At 39.6% G+C, this 21,069-nt stretch overlaps 1 protein-coding gene across 6 annotated transcripts in view; it reads left to right on the plus strand.

Moving 5' to 3' along the window:
* The window catches only part of MSRA (methionine sulfoxide reductase A), a 277,042-nt gene that overhangs the window by 177,406 nt on the left and 78,567 nt on the right, over positions 1-21,069 (plus strand). For all 6 annotated transcript variants that reach the window (XM_040551819.1, XM_040551821.1, XM_040551818.1 and 3 more), the window contains one exon: positions 7,125-7,231. In XM_040551819.1, the coding sequence (XP_040407753.1) occupies positions 7,125-7,231 (107 nt within the window). The remainder of the gene's footprint in view (positions 1-7,124; positions 7,232-21,069) is intronic.

A 21,069-nucleotide genomic window follows, 5' to 3' on the forward strand; every position in this document is an offset into this window, starting at 1 on the left:
TTGTGATGTCTTTGCCCTTGGTGATACTCAAAACTGAAGAGGACAAGGCCAGCCCCCTCTAGCTGACACTTCTTTGGGCAGAGGGGTTGGACTAGAGACCTCCACAGGTTCCTTCCAACATCTGCAAATCTGTGATTCTGTTTTATCTTCCAAGCTACACCAGAGAACTGTGTAATCTTGTGGTTTGATGAAGATTAAAGACAAAAAAGTACTTTTCATCAGACATTTTTGTAGCTGAGGTAAATTTTTAAAAACATTGTTTTAGCCATGATGTTCTAAGAATATATGCAAGTCAGAAATTTTAGGGGAAGCTGGTACTTTGTCTTGATTCCAAGGCAAAAGGGGAAGAACAAAACTGTAGTACTTCTTGGCACTGAAAACCTTCAGTATTGAAAGCTTTGTAAACCTTGTTTTCTATTGATAGGATGAGTTTCCTTTAATATGTACAAACTCATTATTGTATTGTGACCTTCTGAAGAAATGCTTTTATATTTCATTTATCCTTCCTGCACCCCAGCACCTTGAAAATCATCAAGAACTCTCAATCCACAGCACTGTAACTAACTCTTTTTCTATTAACATTTTTCTCCCTTAATCATATGCTATAAAGAGTTTTACTTTCCCTTGGCAACTTTTAAACTGTATGGATGTAATCATTACAGTGAGTGATGACATCAAGCCAGGGTGACATGGTGCAATTGATTTTTACTAAATAATTATATGATGAGCTGAAGGAAGGAGTTTTATTAGTCTTAACTCAGAAAGCATTGATTGGGGAAAAGAAAATGACCAGTCAGTACATCACGTTTCTGTGGGTATAAGAAAATAAGTGACAGCTGCAGAAAAGTCTATAAATCACAGAAAAAAATTATGATAAAAATAAGAGCTATGAACTGCCCTTTAAAATTTCACTGGGTGGCACAGAAGAGAGTAGCAGACTTTAGTCATTTATCTCCATTATACTTGGGATCCTCTGAGAATAGCAAGGTTGACGAATGATGCCATTACATTTTTTTATTATTTTTAAATGGAGAGAAGATAAGAAGTGTTGTGTAAGTATTGCTTTCAAGTCTTTAGAGGGTTGAGTCTTAAGAAGAAATTCCTGATTTAGCCAAAGAAATAAATAAAGTATATTTTGCGTCAGCCTTCTGTAGGAAATATATTCAAAAATCACTCGTTGGGAAGAATCTTCTCGTTTGCAATGAATTCTCCATTTCTAAAGAAAATAATAATAATAAAGTATTGTTCTGGGAAATACGTGCTTTTATTAATGCTTTGGATTTACCTATTACTTATTGACCTTAAGATACCCTGAAGTTAGATAGGAAGGACAATGACCTACCTAAACAGCAGCACAATAAAAACTCAAACTTAGCGTAACAGCAGGATAGTTGCTTTAAAGGAGCAACTCTTTGGCCCCAGCCAAGAAGACACAGTAGCTTTCACAAAGAATAGAAACTATGAAGGAAAAAGCACCGACTAGCTGCATCAAGACAGGGAAATTTTCAGTTCTGATCATTCGAGTCAAAGAAGAACTAGCATTTGCTACTTTGATACCAACAAGATCCAGAACAAAGTCATTCCTACGCAGGTGCTTCAGATGATATCAAAGTGTTGGTAAGAGGGCTTTCTAGAGCCATTTATTTCATATTATCTGTTATTTATATTATCTATATTTTATTATCTATATTTTGGCAGATAATAATTTCTCCAGTGGCAGTCTGTTTGCGTGTTTGCATTACGTGGCACTCTCAACCTGGGAATTGTTCTTTTTGCAGAAACTGTGATGACATCACAACTCCCTGTCCTTTCCATCTACCATCCATTTTGTGGCCACAAATTTCTGTTTCTCCTAGTTATCACATGAGACAGAGCAAGCGCTTGGCTCTTGAGGGCATTTTTTGATTAATTGGTGTTCTAATCTCTGCTGGCAGAGTGAGGAAATTTTATGGTCTCCAGAGTGGTCCAGGCTGCGCAGCACTGAGTTGCTTCAGTCAACCATAGTGAAATTCCCGAATATGATCCATCTCCAAGACCTAAACACACTTAGAGCTCCAAATGCCCTCATCTACACTAGTTCTCTAGAGACAAGAGCTTACAAGGACTGGCCAGTGCTCACACAGGCACTGTGCTTTGGGCTGACGCTCTTTGGCACCACACAGCCTTATCCAAAACCACATATTTGTCTATCTATCTATTTTATCCTCTGATTTTCTATCAGTTCTGAAGTCAGGCTACCTAAACGTCCCTGTGACGGGAGGTTTTTAAAGCTGTCTTCAGCATGACAGCTGATTTTCTCTGCCTCAGGTATCAACACCAAGTGCCAGCCTTTTGACTCCAGGGAGTGTTTGTTCCTGTTACTGACAGGTGCGTTCCTGATCATCAGGTCAGAGAGACAGATACTTGCATTTTCTGCCAGTTACTCTCTTGCAACCTTTGGCATTTGTAAAGTACAGCCAGATGAAACAGGGTGATCTTGCCAACCCCGGGCTGGCCATGGGGGTTCTGGTTTCAGTCTCCTGTAGAATCCAACACAGGGCTCAAGGACGTGCTTCTGTTCTCGGTCTTCTTACAGCAGATAAAAATCAGGTAAATCACCTAGGCTTTGGCTTCCTCTGCCTCATGGCAAGGACGTTGGGTAGCCCTTGAAACACTGCCTGGTTATCTCTAGTTAAAGACATTCTGATCAACACTGGGAACAGGTCCTCCAGGTGGGCTTTTGTGACCAACTGGCCCAGGTAGGATGGGACATGTAAGATGACTTTATGCTTTCAGGCCCCTGGAAGCTTTTCCTTAAATTACCTGTTGAAGAGAAATGGGCTTGAGATCAACGTATCTAATGGTTACAGCTGTGGATGAAGGTTTTTTTAGTGTTTCATTCTATCATTGCAGTTTCTGAAAGAGTTGGTGAAGATCTTTCTTCCTGTCAGAGGCCTTATCTCCCAGTGTAATACATTTTGTTAATATCTTTAAGAAGCAATCTGGTTATCAACTCAGCCTAGAAAGAAAGTTGAGGAAGGTCAGGCCCTACTGACACATCTACCCATATATTAAATGCTTGAGGAAAAGAGTATCGACCATAAATTCTATCCCTAAACCGGCAGATTTTTCAGAGTGACTTTTAGATATCTTGCAGAACAGTTGGAGGCAATTAGCATTGCCCTGCGTGGAAGATCCTGCTGCTCTGAAGGTGTTCAGCTGATGTTCTGTAGGAATATTCCTTCTTCCAGTAATGAAGATTTAGACAAACCTGATACACTGTTTTGATTTTGAATTAAAACAAAATTATATGTGTCTCTTGGAAGTGGAATCTGATACAGGTGAAAAGAAATAAATTTCTTCAAGAAGGCAAGTATTTCATTCTGATAAAACTCTTTGTAGAGAATTTTTGCAGGAAGTTAGATACTGAAATGCATCCATTAGTGGTAATAAATCTTGCTTTAATCCATCCAATCCATAATGTCAAAAGCTTTACAATTTTTTCTGTGGAAATGTAACAAAAAATAGTGGTCATTCAAAGTCCTTCCAAATCTTGATGCTTTTATGATGTCTGTTTACAGTTTGCAGTAGATGTCAATTCTGAAGGTGTCAATTTTGTTTAATTATCTGAGAACTTGAGCATAGGGTGAATAACTTGAAGCTGATGGAGATTATTTGTGTTTTCAGTTGTATTATTAAAAACTTTGAACAAATGTTGTGACTTCAGTGGAACCATTTTGGTACATGATAGATAAGAAGTCGACTAGTCTCAGCATAGAACTTTTTCAGAATCTAATGTGTACCCAATTTAGCTAGAATCAATGGCAGCAAAGTTGACAATCCCTGACAAGAATGTTTTTTGATATAGCAGTACACAATATCTTCCAATACCTTTAGCATCCGTATTAAATTAATTAGTCATATTTTCTCGTTCTTATCTGAGGCCTAATGTGTATAACTGTGGTATTATTTTAACACAGAGGGACAGAATAATAATAATAATAAATCAGACAAAGTAAGAATGACATTCCAGAAAAGGAAAGAAAGCTAATTACAGATGACATTGTAGAATTTTTAGATAGCCAAGCAGAGATCATTTTTGATTTAGTTGACTTTCTTTCAGACAAAGATGAGATTGTTAAGCTCAGTCATCCTACCACTGTTGTTTTGTAAATTGAATTTCCTGCCTTGTTTGCTACTCATTGAGTTAGTGAATCTCAACAAGTATGAGTTGCCAGAGGGTTTTACAAAATCAGTGATGGACCCTTGAGAAGTAAGTTTGCACGTATGAAGTACATTATAAATAACAGCAGTAACAGTGGTAACTTGATTATGTCTATACACATGGAATTTATTTTATTTTAGTATTTTGTAGTCTGTGTGTCTTAGTCAGACAATGCATTAGCTACTTACTGTGGGAGATTTAGGTACAAATTGATTTAAGGAACAAGAGAAAATAAATGACATTTTAGCCTAGCTGATTGATCACAGGCTACACTTTTGGGTAATTCTTACATTACCTGTTCAGTCTTTTTTGTGGCTATTGGATGGTGTAACATTGCAGCCAACACTTCAGTGCTAGGAGGGGCCATTATTATTGCACCGTCTGACCTCATCCTTAACTCTATGATTTAATCACTGAGTTCATAAAGCTATGGTATACTTTGGGGGAAAATGTATAGCCTTCATGTAATGCCCTCACAAGAAAGGGATGTAGATCTTGGTACATTGTTACAATGATGAATGCTTTTCGCTGTTTCAGTGTCGCCTATTTCCCATCTGGATTTTGTGTACTTTGGCTTTTAATTGCCCTACCTAGTTATGCAATTTTGGCAAGACTGAAGAGCTTTCTTTTCAATAAATTAATTAAGCTGACCGCTTCCCTATTGCTATGTAATGGTGGCACATGCATATATTAAATGTTTGCCTTCAGCATGCACAGGAACTCATGCTAAAATACACTCTGGAAATGCTTGCATTTCTGGCATTTGATATAGGAATCATCCATTTATAGAGATTTTTGTAATCTGCTCCCCAGTCAGTTGTTAAGTAGTTTGTTAAGCAATAAATAGATTTGTAGAATGCTAATGCTTAAGCACAAACATCAATCAGCATTAACATATCCTGGCAAAACTAATGCTTTACTGTCCTCTATTCATTTTATGCCTAACTATTCAGTAGCACTGACTTGTTAAGAAGTCTCTACTACCCTAAAATAACTTGCAAAGTAATGAGCAAAATATTGTCTGCCTTGCAGCCCATACTATTAAGTATTGATGAAGAAAGTAGTTGTTGTTCTTACATATAGTAATGTAACATTTTGGTGTTTAAAAAGTAACCCAAATAATGTGAAAACTCCATAATATTTTTCAGAATCACATTCAGTCATAAATATTTCAGCCAGGTTTCATTTGATATTGTACTGTCCTTTAAACCAGTTTTCTGTTTCCTTTGAAAGTACAAAAGGGATAAAAGTTATCATACTTTAATAAGCAGAATTATGTTGATAGCATCTTTTCCTCTCCCCCTGGTATCACAGGCTCTTTCTCCCTCTGCCCTTTGCTAGGGGGTACTGGGACCTACAGCTTTCTTCTATTTTGTCTCCGTAGTCCTGACTGTTGATGCTAGTCTTCAGTGGGATTTCTGTAGCACAGGGACAGTCGGAAGACTCATCCTGATGATTTCCATTTTGCCTTGGGTTGTAGACATTTGGGAGGAATTGGTTGCTTTGAGTCTACTTCAGAAATATTACATCACCCAAGGTATTTTACTCACCCACGTTCACAGAAAACGTCAAACTCAAAAATAAATACATTTTAGTACAGCAAAGCAAAAAGTTATTTTTCCAAATGAAAAATTGGAAATAAAGTTATGAAAGGCTGAAACTGCAAAACTGCAATTCCAGATTAGTCTTAATGTTAAAGCTCCTCTCTAAGGCTTTATGGAATGAACCGCAGCAGAACCGGCTTCCAGTATTGCTGCCCGAGAGAATGGGAACGGGTAGCGATGCCAGGCAGCGTTGCCTTTGGCCAGTGTGGCTCCTTAGAACTGCACCAAGCCAAAGCATATCTGGGCTATCCACCGAAGGGAATAGCAGTCTTCCCTCTACTTTGGCCCATTATTTTGTACTTTTGAAGGTAGAATCCAGCTTTGAATTTGGAAATATGTACATAAGCAACTTCATACAACTAGTCTTTTGGAAGGAGTACATACATAGGCAATAAAGGGGCTAATCCTTGTACCAATATAATTCATTTATGGTATGGTTTCTAGGAGTTACTGAGTATGTACAATCAGGGTTTTTTTTTCATAATGTTAGATGTAAAAAGTATTAATATATTCCTGACATCGATATTATCACATGTAAGTTACAAATAGAATTTAGTGGAGTATGTACATACCTTTGTTTTCTACTTCTGCCAGACTCTGAGAAAGTGTGTAAGGGTTGCTATTACTAAGCATTACTCACTGTAAAAAGGTACAAAAACAGCCATACTTTCTCCAAACCTTCTTAGCACGTTTCTCTATCTGAGTCCTTTTTGGAGCTCAGACTCCATAAGAGTCATTTCTTCTCACCATAAGTAGTGGTGCTGATGGTAGGAATTAATATATTCGTTCCAGCCTTAATTCAGCAATACATGCGTACCAGTCTTTTAGCAAGAGCATTGTTTGTGAATAGAGGAGAATGGCTAGTTATCTTCATGGGTATTTTGAACCTTTCTGTCATTAAGGTGTAACCCTCCAGCACAAGAAAATTTTTAAGCAGTTGGTAAAATCAGAGTTTTTTTAATAGCATTTGCATGGTTCAAAATAAGTATTTTAAGAGTACCTTGATTACAGTAACTGCAGCTTGATTATTTAAGGTTTTACATCTGTGACTACTGTGTGATTTACCAAAATGTAAAATGTTCACGTCTTATTTGCATGTCATTTAAAAAGAGATGTTAGAGTTGAGTATCTTAAGGACTATTCAACCAAAGAAAGGCTTGGACTTCATAAACATACACAATGAATATGCACATAAGAGATTGTATTAACCCAGGTGTAAGGAAAGTCCTAAATTTAAGCCCACCAAATTTGTGCATTGCAACCCAGTCTGCCTGGAGCATGATCCTCATGGCGTGGTCTATTTTCTCTCTCTCCAGGAATGCGACAAGGTAATGACTTTGGCACACAGTATCGCTCGGCCATCTACACATTTTCTCAGGAACAGATGGAAGCTGCCTTGAAATCTAAGGAAGAATATCAAAAGGTAATGCTGGGCAGGGTGTGGAATTGCTTCACATATGAGTGGAGGTCAAAGAAGTTGCCAATAAGCACAACATCACTTTCTTTGCTATGTGTTTTCTCTGTGTTGCTGTTGGAGCTTCTCATCCAAATGTTGAAATTGGATCATACTTGCTTTAAATTCTAGTTTTTCTGAAAAGGTTAGTGTGAATATGTGTGAATAGTTTTGATAAATTTATGCAAAAAGAAAATACCTTGTTATTTGTGCAGTGATAGGTTTAATCTCTTTTAGAGATTTTTTCATGTGGGTGCACCAGAGTAAAAGTCAGTGATCTTAAAGCTACCGAAGTGAATCTAGGCCCCATATTCTGAAGGGTGTAGCCGAAGTCTGAGACCTGAGTTCTTGAACTTTGGGGGAAAGTCCTGATCAATCTGTGAACTTGGGAACTCAGCATCACTCACCTGCTGATTATAAGTTGCTTATACTCCATAAATTCCTTTGTTTAAATGTAGCAGTCAGTGACTTAACAAGACCATTTGTTTTGATGCTAGGGTTTGTGTGAGAGAAGATTGACTATTTCCTTTCAATATGCAATCCTATTTTTCTCTGGATATGGATTCTGTCTCTTCTCTGCTATGTAAGCTATTATAGACCTGGCTTTAACTAGAGGCAGAGAGGTTGACGTGTCTTATAGTGTTGCTGCATTGTAATTACTGTCTGATCTGCCTTGTGGTCTTGCAATGCAACATACAGATTCTACAGTGGAAACATACAAATTCTTATAGCTTACATGAAATAATCTACTCACTTTGGGCATTAATGCAATAGGTAAAGTAACTGTTAGGTGGTACTAAGACTATATGAGCTTTTATGCATTCACTTGTCCTATGACTCCATTAAAGTGTTATTATGTTGGAGAACCAGGGATTTGGTGAATATCTGGTGTTAAAAATAAAAAGCTGTGCTTTGATAAGGGTGTATCAATCAGAAGTGTGTACCAGGTATGCGAAGGAAGTGCATGTAGTAAACTCTTGTGCAGCAGCTTGGTTTTTGTAAGTGCATGTGTGGCATCAGTGGGCTGATCTAGGTGTGCACTGGTGGGACTGGTTTGTACATCCAGTGGTTTGTACATGCATATTACAATACATGTAAATTAAGTATTCAGCGGCATGTATGTTTTCTTCTGAGTAACTGAACACAGGCATAAGTCAGTCTTGCAGGTACACATCTTTGTTAACAGCAGTTTCTGAAGACTTGGTATTCGTATTTGTCATGCAGAACTTCTTTCTACTCATTATTTACCTTAGATCCATTGCTTTTCCAAATTGTTTTTAGTTGCCTTTCATTAACATCTGCAGACCAGTATCACACTATAAATCTTACAGCTTTCAGTTTGCTTTCCCAACTCTATTATTCTCAGCTGTTATTTGTCATTAAATTAATACTGACTTGAAAGCAAAATTGCAATGCAGGAGATTGCAATATGATATTACAGAAATTTCCATCATCAAATAGATTTTCTTAATGGCACAATTTAGAATTTACCTACTTTGAAGCCTATCACCATTTGAAAAGTGTGTATAATCAGTGCATTTATATAATTAGGCACAACTCTGTAAGTGATCACATGCATAGTTTGTTTTTTGCACTAAAGTAGGAGGAAGGAAGGGACTGTGTTGCCAGCTAAGGAACCACAGCAAATATGTACTGGAATTCCTAGAGGAAATGCAGTTTCCAGTATTATCAACATCTATCTACAGTATTATCTACCGTGGTATTGCAGTAGCAGTAAAATGTTTGTGTTGGAAAGACACTGAGCAAACAGTATGTTCAGGAATCCCTTTTCATATTAAATATTTTGCATTACATTATTTTAAAGAAATGCAATTCTCTTATTATTGTGGTAATATAAAATAAATACCAAGTTCTTGCAGGAATACATACATTTATTTGCACCTGATAATGACAAATAAAAACACGTGGGGATGGCATAAAACTTGGTTTTTCCTTGATAGTCGGTGGTGAATACCTCAAATGGGGAAAGGACTAGCAGATATTAAAAGTACAATAATGTAAATACATATGAATGACTTTATGGTTTTCTGGTACAGCAAATGAATAAAAGCAAAGGTAGTTTATTTGTTGCTGACTGAATAATTGAGCATGTGCTCTTAGAGCTGAGAACCTGGAAGAGAATGAAGAGTGGCCTCCAGATAGAACACTATGGTTTTGCTAGATTTTTTTTTTTTTTCATAAAGCCAGGTATGATTGTTAATGTGAAGGAAACAGTTCTGTTCACTGAGGGTAGAAACCATCCAGCTCCAAGGTTTATGTCATGAATGTCTGCCTCTTTTGCAGACTAGCCTGATGTGCCAGCTCCTCTCTGGAAGCTGGACAGCTGTGTTCAGCCCTGCCTACATTTAGCAAGTGGTATGGGCTGAGAGGAGCAGATGTGCAGAACAAAACAGTTTGTGCTGAGGTCCCAAACTACCCTCTGTGTATTTCAAGAAGGTTTGCGTTTCGCTACGTGTAGTTTGGTCCCCAGAACTGCGTGCCATTAGCAGGTCAAAGCCAGTGGTGCGTTTCTGGTTTAGCTCCATCTAAAGGAATTGAGTTCATTCATCCCAAGACCACTCCATAACGTGAACCAAAGCGTGGTAAGTGGTGAAGATTGGGAGATTTATTACAAAAGCACAATTCTGCTCCAAACTGAAACTCTAATGTAGCTTACACACTTGGGGTAGTGCTATGCTTGAGTGGTAAAATACTGCAGTAAGTGCACTACATCCCCAGCTCCTACCAGCCTACCAGTGAGAATTGTAATGAGCATCGAGCCCGAGTATCCTGCAGGGTTACATCTATTTTAAGTTGTGAAACTTGTTGCTGATTCAGGCAGCTGTTTTAACAGCTGAGAAATGGCAATGCAGCAATGAATATGCATTGAACCATGGGTTTTTAGCTGTCAGTGAAGCTGAATGCATACAGTCAGAGTCAGCTAGTGCTAATATATATTATAATACAGTACTGCGGCTGATAAATTGTAGCACAATGTACGCATAATCAGAAAAACATAAAATGAGGGCCAGAGCTTGGTGAAAGTGCTGTGAATGAACTGTTCCATCAGTTTTGCCTGAAGCTGATGTTTTTTAATACAGTTGAACCTGAGGTTACTCAATTTTCAAGACAGTTGCTTGCTTGGATTTGGTTTTCATATGAATTATCTGGGCAATAATCCAAATAGCAAAATTAGGGAAGGAAGAAATTTTGTATTTTTTTTTTCCTGAATCACAGGCCCGCATTTGTTTTGTAAAGCTGCTAAACCATGCAAGGTAGGGGTTTCAGGTTCCAAGAATATACTGAGTCCCCCCTGCCATGGTTGGCTTAAGGTAGCACCCCAAAAATACCTCCATCTCTGTGTCCTCATGTAGGACAGAACTGAGAGTGAACACTGTGCACAGAGAGAAAAAGGCAAGTCTAATAATTTGTTACAGAAGAAGATCCTCCCACAGAGCAACTAAAGGGCCTCCCTGTGAATAATTATGAATTAAATCCTGAGCTCTTGACAGAGGTGCTGGGTGATAGGAGCAGCGATAAGGTCCTGATTTGTTGCAGCCAAGAGAAGTTGGTAGGGAGAACTGCTCTCATTTGCTCTTATAGCTGTAACCTCGACAGACTTATAAGGGCTCAAAGAGACAGTAGAATAGAAATGTTGAGGTTTTATGAAAACATTAAATTTGTGGCCTTTACTGAAGCCCAGAGAACTGGCTTTTTTTTTTTTTTTTTTTTTTTTTTTTTTTTTTTTTTTTTAATTGAACTTATAGGAAATATGGATAAGTAAAGAGGTAATTTTGTTTGTTTCTTTCTTTGCTTAGAGGTGGATGGAACTTTGCTAGAAGTAATATAATGCATTGTTTTTAGGATTTGGACTGTAAAGGTATGATTTTGGAAAGTTTCTCTGCTGGAGTAGGTTATGATACTGATAGAAGTCCTCTCTGAAATCCAAACCAGTTGGTCAACAGATTGAGAGAACAAATGAAGTAAAACAATAACTGTACCAAAGCCAGAGTTAGAAAAACATAAGAAAGAAGCAATGCTAATTGTTTGCTTTGGAGCCTGCAAATGTGCTTAAGGAGTGTGAAAAGCACTGTAACTAGAGGTGAAGATATTTAATTAATTAATATGTACGAAACAATGTAAGCATAAAAGATCCAGACAACTGAAAGTAACCCATTGGCCAATCAGCTAGGCTGGGGAATATTCTCCTTGTGGAAATGTTGGGACTCATAAAGCCACAGATGGGGAGATCCTGAAGATCTGTGTATGATGGTGATCACACCGCAATTTTTGTCTTCAACCTTAGCAGCTAAGTTTTGCTGAAGGTCTGAAGAAGATATTCAGTTAAATGACTGAAACTCTCTTGATCAGAATCATTTTGTTTTTTCATTTCATCAAAGGGCATTTTCAGTTAATCTTGCAAATGACTTGTCAGGCTGAACATGAATTTGACCAAACACCTAAAATTTATTTTTAAATCAAGCAACGAAAGGTTTTATACGATGGAATAAATTCCCAATTGGTGTCAATCCGCAAGATCTAATTTAGATGTACCATGGATTAGTTTTACTCTTATGTAGCTGAGGAAGGAACCCTTCAAACAATAACTTCAGATCCTGTTTGGTTTCACCAATGTACACATTGGAGCATCTGAATGTTGTTTGGTTTTGTGTGTGTGTGTGGAGGGTGTTTGTACTTCTACTGGTTTTGTTGTTTTGTTTGTTTTGTTGTTGGTGGTTGGTTGTTAGTTTTGTTCTGCAGTGTTTTTACAGTGATGTGCTTTATTTTTTAAATAGTATTTATTTATTTATTTATTTATGTATTTATTTATTTGGGGCGGGGGAGTCTGAATTTGCTTTGTTTTGCAATTTTTTAATTTTCAAAGCCCAGAATACTTAACATAGTAAATCATAGATGACCATGGGAAGAATGTGGATGAATATTATTTTACACAGACGTTGACTACAGGGCTGAAGTTCACTTGCAGTGGTCCACCATTCAATGTGTCTACAGTCATAAGGTAGCCCTCTTGCTCCTGAACTTGCTCACAGGAGGTCTGGGATGGCACTGAACTTACACTGAGGTTGGCTTTGGTAGTTTGCATGAAGCTTCTCTGCAGTAGGATAGTCAGGTCCCGCGCCTTAGCCAAGAGGGGAAAACTAACTGTTGGCTGGAGGCTGAAGCTCCCCCAGTGCCTTGTGAAGTAGTGGTGCTTGCATGAGCAGTATTGCCCTCCTCTGGATGGACTCAACTACCAGCTTCCCTGGAGTTCACATTTACCCAAAATGAAGTGTGTGCTCAGCCATGGAACACGTTCCCAGGGCCTGATTCAGTTGCTCACACCCAACAGCATTGGAGATGTCCTAGTGTAGTCCAGCCAGCCTCCAGCTGCCACCCCATAACACACAAATACCCCTTCGGGACTTTATCATATCTGCCAGTTCTGTGTAGGTATCTGAGACACCCCGCAGCACCTCAAATAGTGCTACATGCTTACATTTAGGTAGCTGATTTTAAGCGTAACCTGGTCTCTCGTGACTATAATGGAAGCTCATATATCTAACTCAGATGTGGACCTGGCCAGGTATAAAACAGGGTGTGATGGATGGGTGCATGCTGCAGAATAAGAGAAACATTAGGTTAGCATGGCCAACAGAGGGGGCAGCAGTCTCTGAAGTTCAGCAGCCTAACAGATCTCCTGGACCTTTCGTTATCTTCACAGAATCACAGAATCACAGAATCGTCTAGGTTGGAAGAGACCTCCAAGATCATCTAGTCCAACTTCTGTCCTAACACTAACAAGACCTCCACTAAACCATATCACTAAGGACTACATCTAAACGTCTTTTAAAGACCTCCAGGGATGGCGACTCAACCACTTCCCTGGGCAGTCCATTCCAATGCCTAACAACCCTTTCAGTAAAGAAGTTCTTCCTAATATCCAACCTAAACCTCCCCTGGCGCAACTTTAGCCCATTCCCCCTCGTCCTGCCACCAGGCGCGTGGGAGAACAGACCAACCCCCACCTCTCTACAGCCTCCTTTAAGGTACCTATAGAGAGCGATGAGGTCTCCCCTGAGCCTCCTCTTCTCCAGGCTAAACAACCGCAGCTCCCTCAGCTGCTCCTCTTAAGACTTGTCCTCCAGACCCCACACCAGCTTCGTTGCCCTTCTCTGGACTCTCTCAAGCACCTCTGTGTCCTTCTTGTAGCGAGGGGCCCAAAACTGAACACAGTACTCGAGGTGCAGCCTCACCAGAGCCGAGTACAGGGGGACAATCACCTCCCTAGACCTGCTGGCCACACTGCTTCTTATACAAGCCAGGATGCTGTTGGCCTTCTTGGCCACCTGAGCACACTGCTGGCTCATATTCAGCTGCCTATCAACCAATATTCCCAGGTCCTTCTCGGCCAGGCAGCTTTCCAACCACTCATCTCCCAGCCTGTAGCGCTGCTTGGGGTTGTTGCGCCCCAGATGCAGGACCCGGCATTTGGCCTTGTTGAACTTCATACAGTTGACCTCAGCCCATCGGTCCAGCCTATCCAGATCCTCCTGCAGAGCCTTCCTTCCCTCGAGCAGATCGACACACACCTAACTTGGTGTCATCTGCAAACTTACTGAGGGTGCACTCGATCCCCTCATCCAGGTCATCGATAAAGATATTAAAGAGGACTGGCCCCAGCACTGAGCCCTGGGGGACTCCACTAGTAACCAGCCTCCAACTGGATTTGGCTCCATTCACCACAACTCTTTGGGCCCGGCCATCCAGCCAGTTTTTAACCCAACAAAGCGTACGCCAGTCCAAGCCACGAGCAGCCAGTTTCTTGAGGAGAATGTTGTGGGAAACGGTATCAAAAGCCTTACTGAAGTCAAGGTAGATCACATCCACAGCCTTCCCCTCATCCACCAAGCGCGTCACTTGGTCATAGAAGGAGATCAGGTTCGTCAAGCAGGACCTACCTTTCATAAACCCATGCTGACTGGGCCTGATCGCCTGGTGGCCCTTCAAATGCCGCGTGATGACATTCAAGATAATCTGCTCCATGAGCTTCCCTGGCACTGATGTCAAACTAACAGGCCTATAGTTGCCCGGGTCTACCCTCCGGCCCTTCTTGTAGATGGGCGTCACATTTGCTAGCTGTCAGTCGACTGGGACCTCTCCTGGGACCTCTCCCCATCTTGCTGTGGGATGGTGTGGGAACAAACCACCAAAGTCCTCAGCTGCAAAAAAAAGTGGCTGGTGTTAGCTATGCTAGAAAAGAGGACAGATTAAAAATCTGGAGTTGGCTGTCTTAGCCAACACAGTGAGCTTTGGAGCAGCAATCTGCAAAGAAACAAGAAGTGTAGCTATCGAGGCAAGGAAAGGCTATTTACAGATCTGCAGGATCGAGCAGTTCTGAGTCTAAGTTTTGGTTGCATGAGGGAATGCCTTGCGGAGTAAATTTACAACATTCTGCTGTGGTTTTATATAGCGAGCTAGGTGAATTTAGAACACGCTTTCACTGGGAGACAGTTTTTCACAGGTTTTTTTTGGCTGGGAGAAGTTAAATAGGTCTTTTAAAAAGTAGATTGTTGTTAATAAAGCCTCACAATAGACTCAATAAAAAAAATAACACCTGCTTATTCCTCTTCAAATTATGTCTATTTCAGAGCTTTACGTATCGAATTATCTTTGCTCCACTCTGAAGTGAATAGTAGCTACTTGATTCCTGATTGATGGTGGTAGTTCTTATGAAAATAAGCAAACCTCATCTGATAAGCTAAGCCATTATTTATTTTGTAATCACTCATCTGTGCTACAGAGATACCCTTTTTATGTTCGTCCCTCTCAGAGAAAGCCGCATTCAGCTATGGATGAGGAGGTTTTGTGTGAACAGTCGCTAACTCTTTTCACATTGCCTTAAACTGCAGAAAATTTGACTTCTGTATCACGCCAAGAAAATGTTGTCACTATGCAGCAGGAAAATAGTTCAAGACCAATACACGCTTTTGATTGCATTTCTTGATCACCACCATGATGACTTTATTTTGAAACAATGAAAGGTATAGGACATATGTGTCCGTATTAAACCACAAAGGAGCAGCCCTGAAAGCACAGGATGGAGTTTTGGACACCTCCCCAAACTCACTGAGGCAGACAAGTGCCACCAACCTCTGCCGAGTGCAGCATGTTCTCAATTGCATACTATTTCTGTTCTCTGGGACGTGGCGACAGCACATGTTCCTTGCTTTTACTGATGCTGCACAAGGCACAAGATTGTTTTAGCTTTCCCTTCTGCATATATGCTGCTCATTTGATCAAAGGCCGGGCATTTCACTTAGCCCTTTGACTGTTGTGAATGCAGTTAATCATGGATTCGAAGTTAGACCTATGAACAACATTATTAAACCATACTTTCTATTTTATAGTCATTTTTTTTCAGCTTGAAGGTCATGGGGTTCGTTGTCCTCTGAACATGAAGCCAGTGCTTCAAGCTAACACTTACATTGGGCATTTAAACTAATATTAGAAATTGCCCTACAATAGACCAATCTAAATATCAAATAGATCTGAATCCAAGAGTGCTTTCTAAATGAAATATTTCCTGCTTTGCATTGCTTGCTCTGTTCAGTTTGTCACTAATGTAAAAACATCCTAAAAATGTCTAGGCATTGAGTTTTCATATGCTTAGGCAGATGAATTCTCAGTTTTCAGAGCAGGCCTGCATGCTGAGCCAGAAGATGAAGGTTTAACGGGCTCAGCTGACTTGCCCACAGGAGCCTGGTGCCATAGGAAATGTCCTACCCTATCTGACCTGGCCTCCAGCTGCCACTCCAGATTCCGCACAGATCTCCTATACAGAGCTCATACTGGTCATACTGGTGGTAAGGCAACATAGTAAGGCCTGTAGTGATACCAGCACACTGAAGCTAAATACATTTACATCAGCCTATCAACGTGTTCCCACACAGCTCAGTGGCATCAAGAATCATTCTGAAGGGCTTCTAGTTCAGGCTTTTGAATTTCTTGATCTTGATTATGCATCTGTTAGAGCACTCTAAAAGTTTCACAAGCATATTAAATGTCAGGAGCATAATTTTAATAATGGTATTAATAATGATGGGTTAAGTGTACACAGTGCTTTACAAGGAACAAGATGCAGTTCATTCCCTTAAGGAAGCTCTTGTGGAGCTTAATTTAACTAAGAGCTTAGTTATGTGGAGGAGATGATAAAATAGTATAGAGGAAGGTTGAGGCAAAGGAAAGAAAGGGTTAAAAACTGGTTTTATGATTAGCTCTTGCTGTTCTGTGTTAGATCTTCTTATCTTTGGATTGGATGTAGTCCTTGAAACTTGACTTAAACACATTTTCCAGGAAACAAAACCTGATAAATAGCCTTGAGAATGCTTTGTCTTAAATCTGCTCTGACTTGTGAATCCTTCCGTGTCCAGGTGAGCGATGAGACTTGTAGTGGGACGTCTTGCATTGGTCTGGAGAAGGTCCAGTGACTTGGCCTGGTGCAGAGTTTCCATACAAATTTAAAAAATGAAACAAAAAGCCTTTCTTTTTAAATGGCACATGCATTTTTAATGAATGTAGTGAAGATTGGCAGCATTACTTCTGCTATCCAAGAAGCTTGCTTATCCTTAGTGCAAAGCTGTGTGATTCAAAGAGTACTTTGGCTATTCAAACCTCAAGTTTTCTCAGGGACAAAAATGTGCCCAAGCCAGAATTAATTCAGTTAAGAATTCAAGGAAGCACTCATGGAAGATTTTTCTACTCTTTACCCAACTCTAAAATAAAAAGCCAAAAAATTTTCTGAAACATTTCTTTTTTCAAGTGAGATATAAGAACAGAATGGCACTTCAAAAAGTTCCCAGCTCCACAAAACTCACACATAGGGCAGATACAGAACATTTATAAAATATTCTGCTTAGGTACCTGGATATGGACATAGGAGTGTCTGTTTAAGCACTCAGGTTCCAGCAGTTTGATAACTGGATGTACTACAGCATGTATCAACAATTGTCATACCCTGATGAGGTTGCTTTCTAACTGATGTTAACGTCTGCTTAAGCATCTCTCAAGATTTCCTCGCAGGACCAAATGCAAATCAGCTGCACAGCTGCAAATCCAGAGCAACACCATCAGAATCAATGGAATTACTTTGGATTTCCAGTAATGCAATTGAGATAAAAATCTGGCCCGGGAGTTTCTTTCATTTCAGCATTTTTGTTCCCCAATGAATTGTTGGAGGATTCTGTGTATTATTTGCTGTTTGAAGTATGCCACTCAGTCAAATATAGCTCTCAGCTTTTGGGAAAACAAGTCAATACTTCCTGGAAAGAAAAATCAGAGCATGCTTTAACAAGCAACATTGTCATGTCAGTTTTGATCTTGTGATCTTTTTGCATCAAGATCTATTTTTCCTTTAATAACTTCCGCAGATCGCTTGTAGACTAATCTCTTTTTCTTTTAGATCCAGGATGTCTACTGATTTCAGAGCTAGAGTGCAGAAAAAGGACAGGATGGTGCTGCCCATCAACCACATTATTAATCTTGTGCTGGAGCTTTATGGGACTGCAGACATTACAACCAACCCAGCTAGGAAAATCCAAGAGATCTCTTTTTGTGTTCCTGTATATCCATCATTCCCAAGAAAGCAGGGAGTTATGACAGATACCACCATATTTTCTCAGTGGTGTATCAATGGGCTTATGTCTGTGTTATAAATCATTATTTGTACACAGATATATAGGAATATACAGAGATATTTTGTTAAGAACTGCTGTAAAACACAAAGAAGGAAACATGCCAGGCAGATGCTGCTATCCCCAAATATTTGGGTATGTCTCAGGATATAGAAGGGTTTGCATGAATTCAGTCCTGTTTTACACAGATTGGAGTTCAGGAATCTCTGCTTCTATCATTTTCAGTGATGTCAGGCAGTGCTGGTGTAGCTAGTGCTTTTGTCATCTTATACCGCAGGGCTCACAAACCTAACTGGGGAGGTTCCAGCTCGAAGGATGTCTACATTCACACTGCGCAGCGCTGACAAGCAAGGTCTGTCAAAGCCCACGTTATAGGTCTCCATTGAGCTGATTGAGAAAAATCAGTTCTCCCATCTTTTTCTCTTTATTTTCCCATTCTGTGTTTGTTTTAGCCTTTTATGTGCTGTTTAGTTTCTTTCCTGCATCGTTTGCTTGCTCCTTTTTCTTTGCTGGATCTTCTGGCATTTGACCTTGTCCCACACCCCTCCCTTCCTAGTCCCACATTTTCCCCAGGCTTCAGATCTTGCACTTTCTTCCTCAGGGCTATGTTTTTGAAAAACAATCTCTTGTCTTTAACCTTACAGGCAAGAAATCATGGATATTTTGTAGCATTATTATATTCCTGTTAGCCACAGGGGCTAAGAGTAAATCTAAGCACCCAACATATCACGGTGGACAAAATGTTTTTGTTCCCTCTTTGTGCTGCCTAAAGCATCCTAAGATACCTCCTGCTGCACTACTCCGCTGGTGTGTGCTCTGCAGAAAGTGACCTCAGAGACTCAGAAATCATCCTCAGTGACACAGTGCTCCCAGTCCCCGGGACTTTTTGTTCTGTAGTTTTGGCCCCGACCTTTCCCCAAGCAACCAGCTTCCCATGGCTTATTGAAGTTAATATATTTCCATTCCAGAAGCTCTTTCTCCTTTGCTTTAGTTATTTTTGGGTGACTCAGTTAAATCACAACTTTTTCCTTTTTTAAAGGAACTGTATTTAAGGTGTTTGTAGAAGAAAACTTCCTTTATACAGAAAAGCACTTTGTAAGCTAGAGGGAAAGACATAATGAAGACCCACAGCCAGAAGCTTAAACTAGGAGAAAGCAGATATTTGTAACAGCAGACGACTGACAGTGAAAACTATGGATCCACCATCTCTTCAGGACAATAGTTAGTATTCTTCTACCACATATTTTTTATCATGAGATGTGGGTAGTCAGAAGTGTAGCTTTACACACCAATGTGCTTCTATCAGTGACTTTCACCAAAAAGATTTTTTTCTAATTTAGTTTTGAACTTTCTTAAAGTTTGCATCTTTTAAAGTCAGCTTTCAATTTTCTGTTTAAAAAAGGGTACCAGAACTGGACACAATACCCCAGAATGAACATGACCAATGACATAAATGCCAAATTAAATCCCTGGGCACAGTTGTTTATGCATACTTGTTTCTGTAGATGTGGCCCTTATTCTTTGTTCCTAGATGAAGAATTTGGGATTTAACTGTGTTAAAATGATCTCATCTGTGCTGCTTGAGTTCCCCGGAATTGTCAGCGCTTGCTGTAGCTGACTTCCATATGATCTTCCAACTTTACAGCACTAATTTTGTGGTTATTTCTAAGGCTCAGGTAAAGCTCAATCACACTGCGCTTCATAACAATTGCTGCTGAAGTCATCTTACTTCACTCATCGTTTCCTGTATTGATACCATGTAGCACTTTTGTTTGTTTGGTTGGGTTTTTTTTTGTTAATTAAAATGCTTATATGGTACTAAATCAACCACAAAACATTAACTGTATTATACCTACAAATTTTCCTTTAGCAGCTGAACTCATAATACCATCAAAGAAAGACGTTGGGTTTGTTTGACCTATTTTCTACAAAAACATGTTGATTGGCACTAATTATATTCCTTACCATTTGAATGCTGCTCCTTTTTTTGTTGTTTGTTTTTGTTTTTAACCAAGTACAAATTGGCACTGTGTTGCGTGCGTTGTCTTGTCCCTTTTGAAGTGCTGCAGGAAACTGGTTCTCATTCTCTCTTTTATAATATTCAGTACTAAACAGCCACTGATTGTGTGCAAAGCACTTTTTTTTTTTTTTCCAAAAGTTGACAAATTAAACAACTTTGGGTTTATCAGCTAGTTCTGCATGCTGAGGATGCCTAGCTGCAAACTTCAAGGCTCAGTTTTTGCAAGTTTTGCCTGCAGAAAGCATCCCAGATTTTTTTTTTTTTTAATAGAAAAAACCAATATTTTCCCAAATTTTATTTCTCAGGAATGTCAGAACAGTTGTCCTAGAAAATCTGGGAAATTAATTGCCTCCAGCAAATAAAAATCAATGAAACAGGTAAAGTGCCGTGAAGCTGAAAACATCAGAGGAAAAATTCTGAACAAGGAAGTGTTAGAAAATTATGGTGAGGGCTTGTAGCATCCCTCCTCCTTCTCCACACACAAGATGTGCACTTTTAATATCATCTCCCTCATTTTGCTTTCTGTAATATTTTTTATTTTTATCTCAATCAGCTAATTATATCTCGGATGATTATTTTTTCATCCAACACTTCTTGCCATTATATGTACGTGGTTGCTATTTTTTATGTGCCAACAATCATCGGAAATAAATTTCCCCATTATCCCGTGACAGATTATTAGAGGAAAAGCCTTTCGGTGCGAGCTGGGGATTTAACGGGACCAGAGGAAAACCTGATTTGTTTCATTGCCCTCTAGTGGCCTCACAGCACGGCTGCAGCGGAATGAAACGAGGGGCTTGTTTTGCTCTTTGTGTGCAACACAAAACATCACGTTTCGTCTCATTCCGGTCTGCTGAAGTTATTTGTCCGCGTTCGTGTAAGCTGAATTATCCCGCTGCTGTTTGTAAGTGATGACAAGAAGGGATTGATTCTGTGCTTTTAATATTTTGCTGTGGAAGAGGAAGATGCACATTGAACAGTATCGGTATTATTTATCAAGGGAATTTGGGAGGAACACTGATGTATGTTGACCCACAGTTATATACAATCTATACAGCCTATAAAAGTAGGCATCATTTTTTAGGCATGGTTTTCTG

This window comes from Cygnus olor, chromosome 3, assembly GCF_009769625.2.
Source record: "Cygnus olor isolate bCygOlo1 chromosome 3, bCygOlo1.pri.v2, whole genome shotgun sequence".
Lineage (NCBI taxonomy): Eukaryota > Metazoa > Chordata > Aves > Anseriformes > Anatidae > Cygnus > Cygnus olor.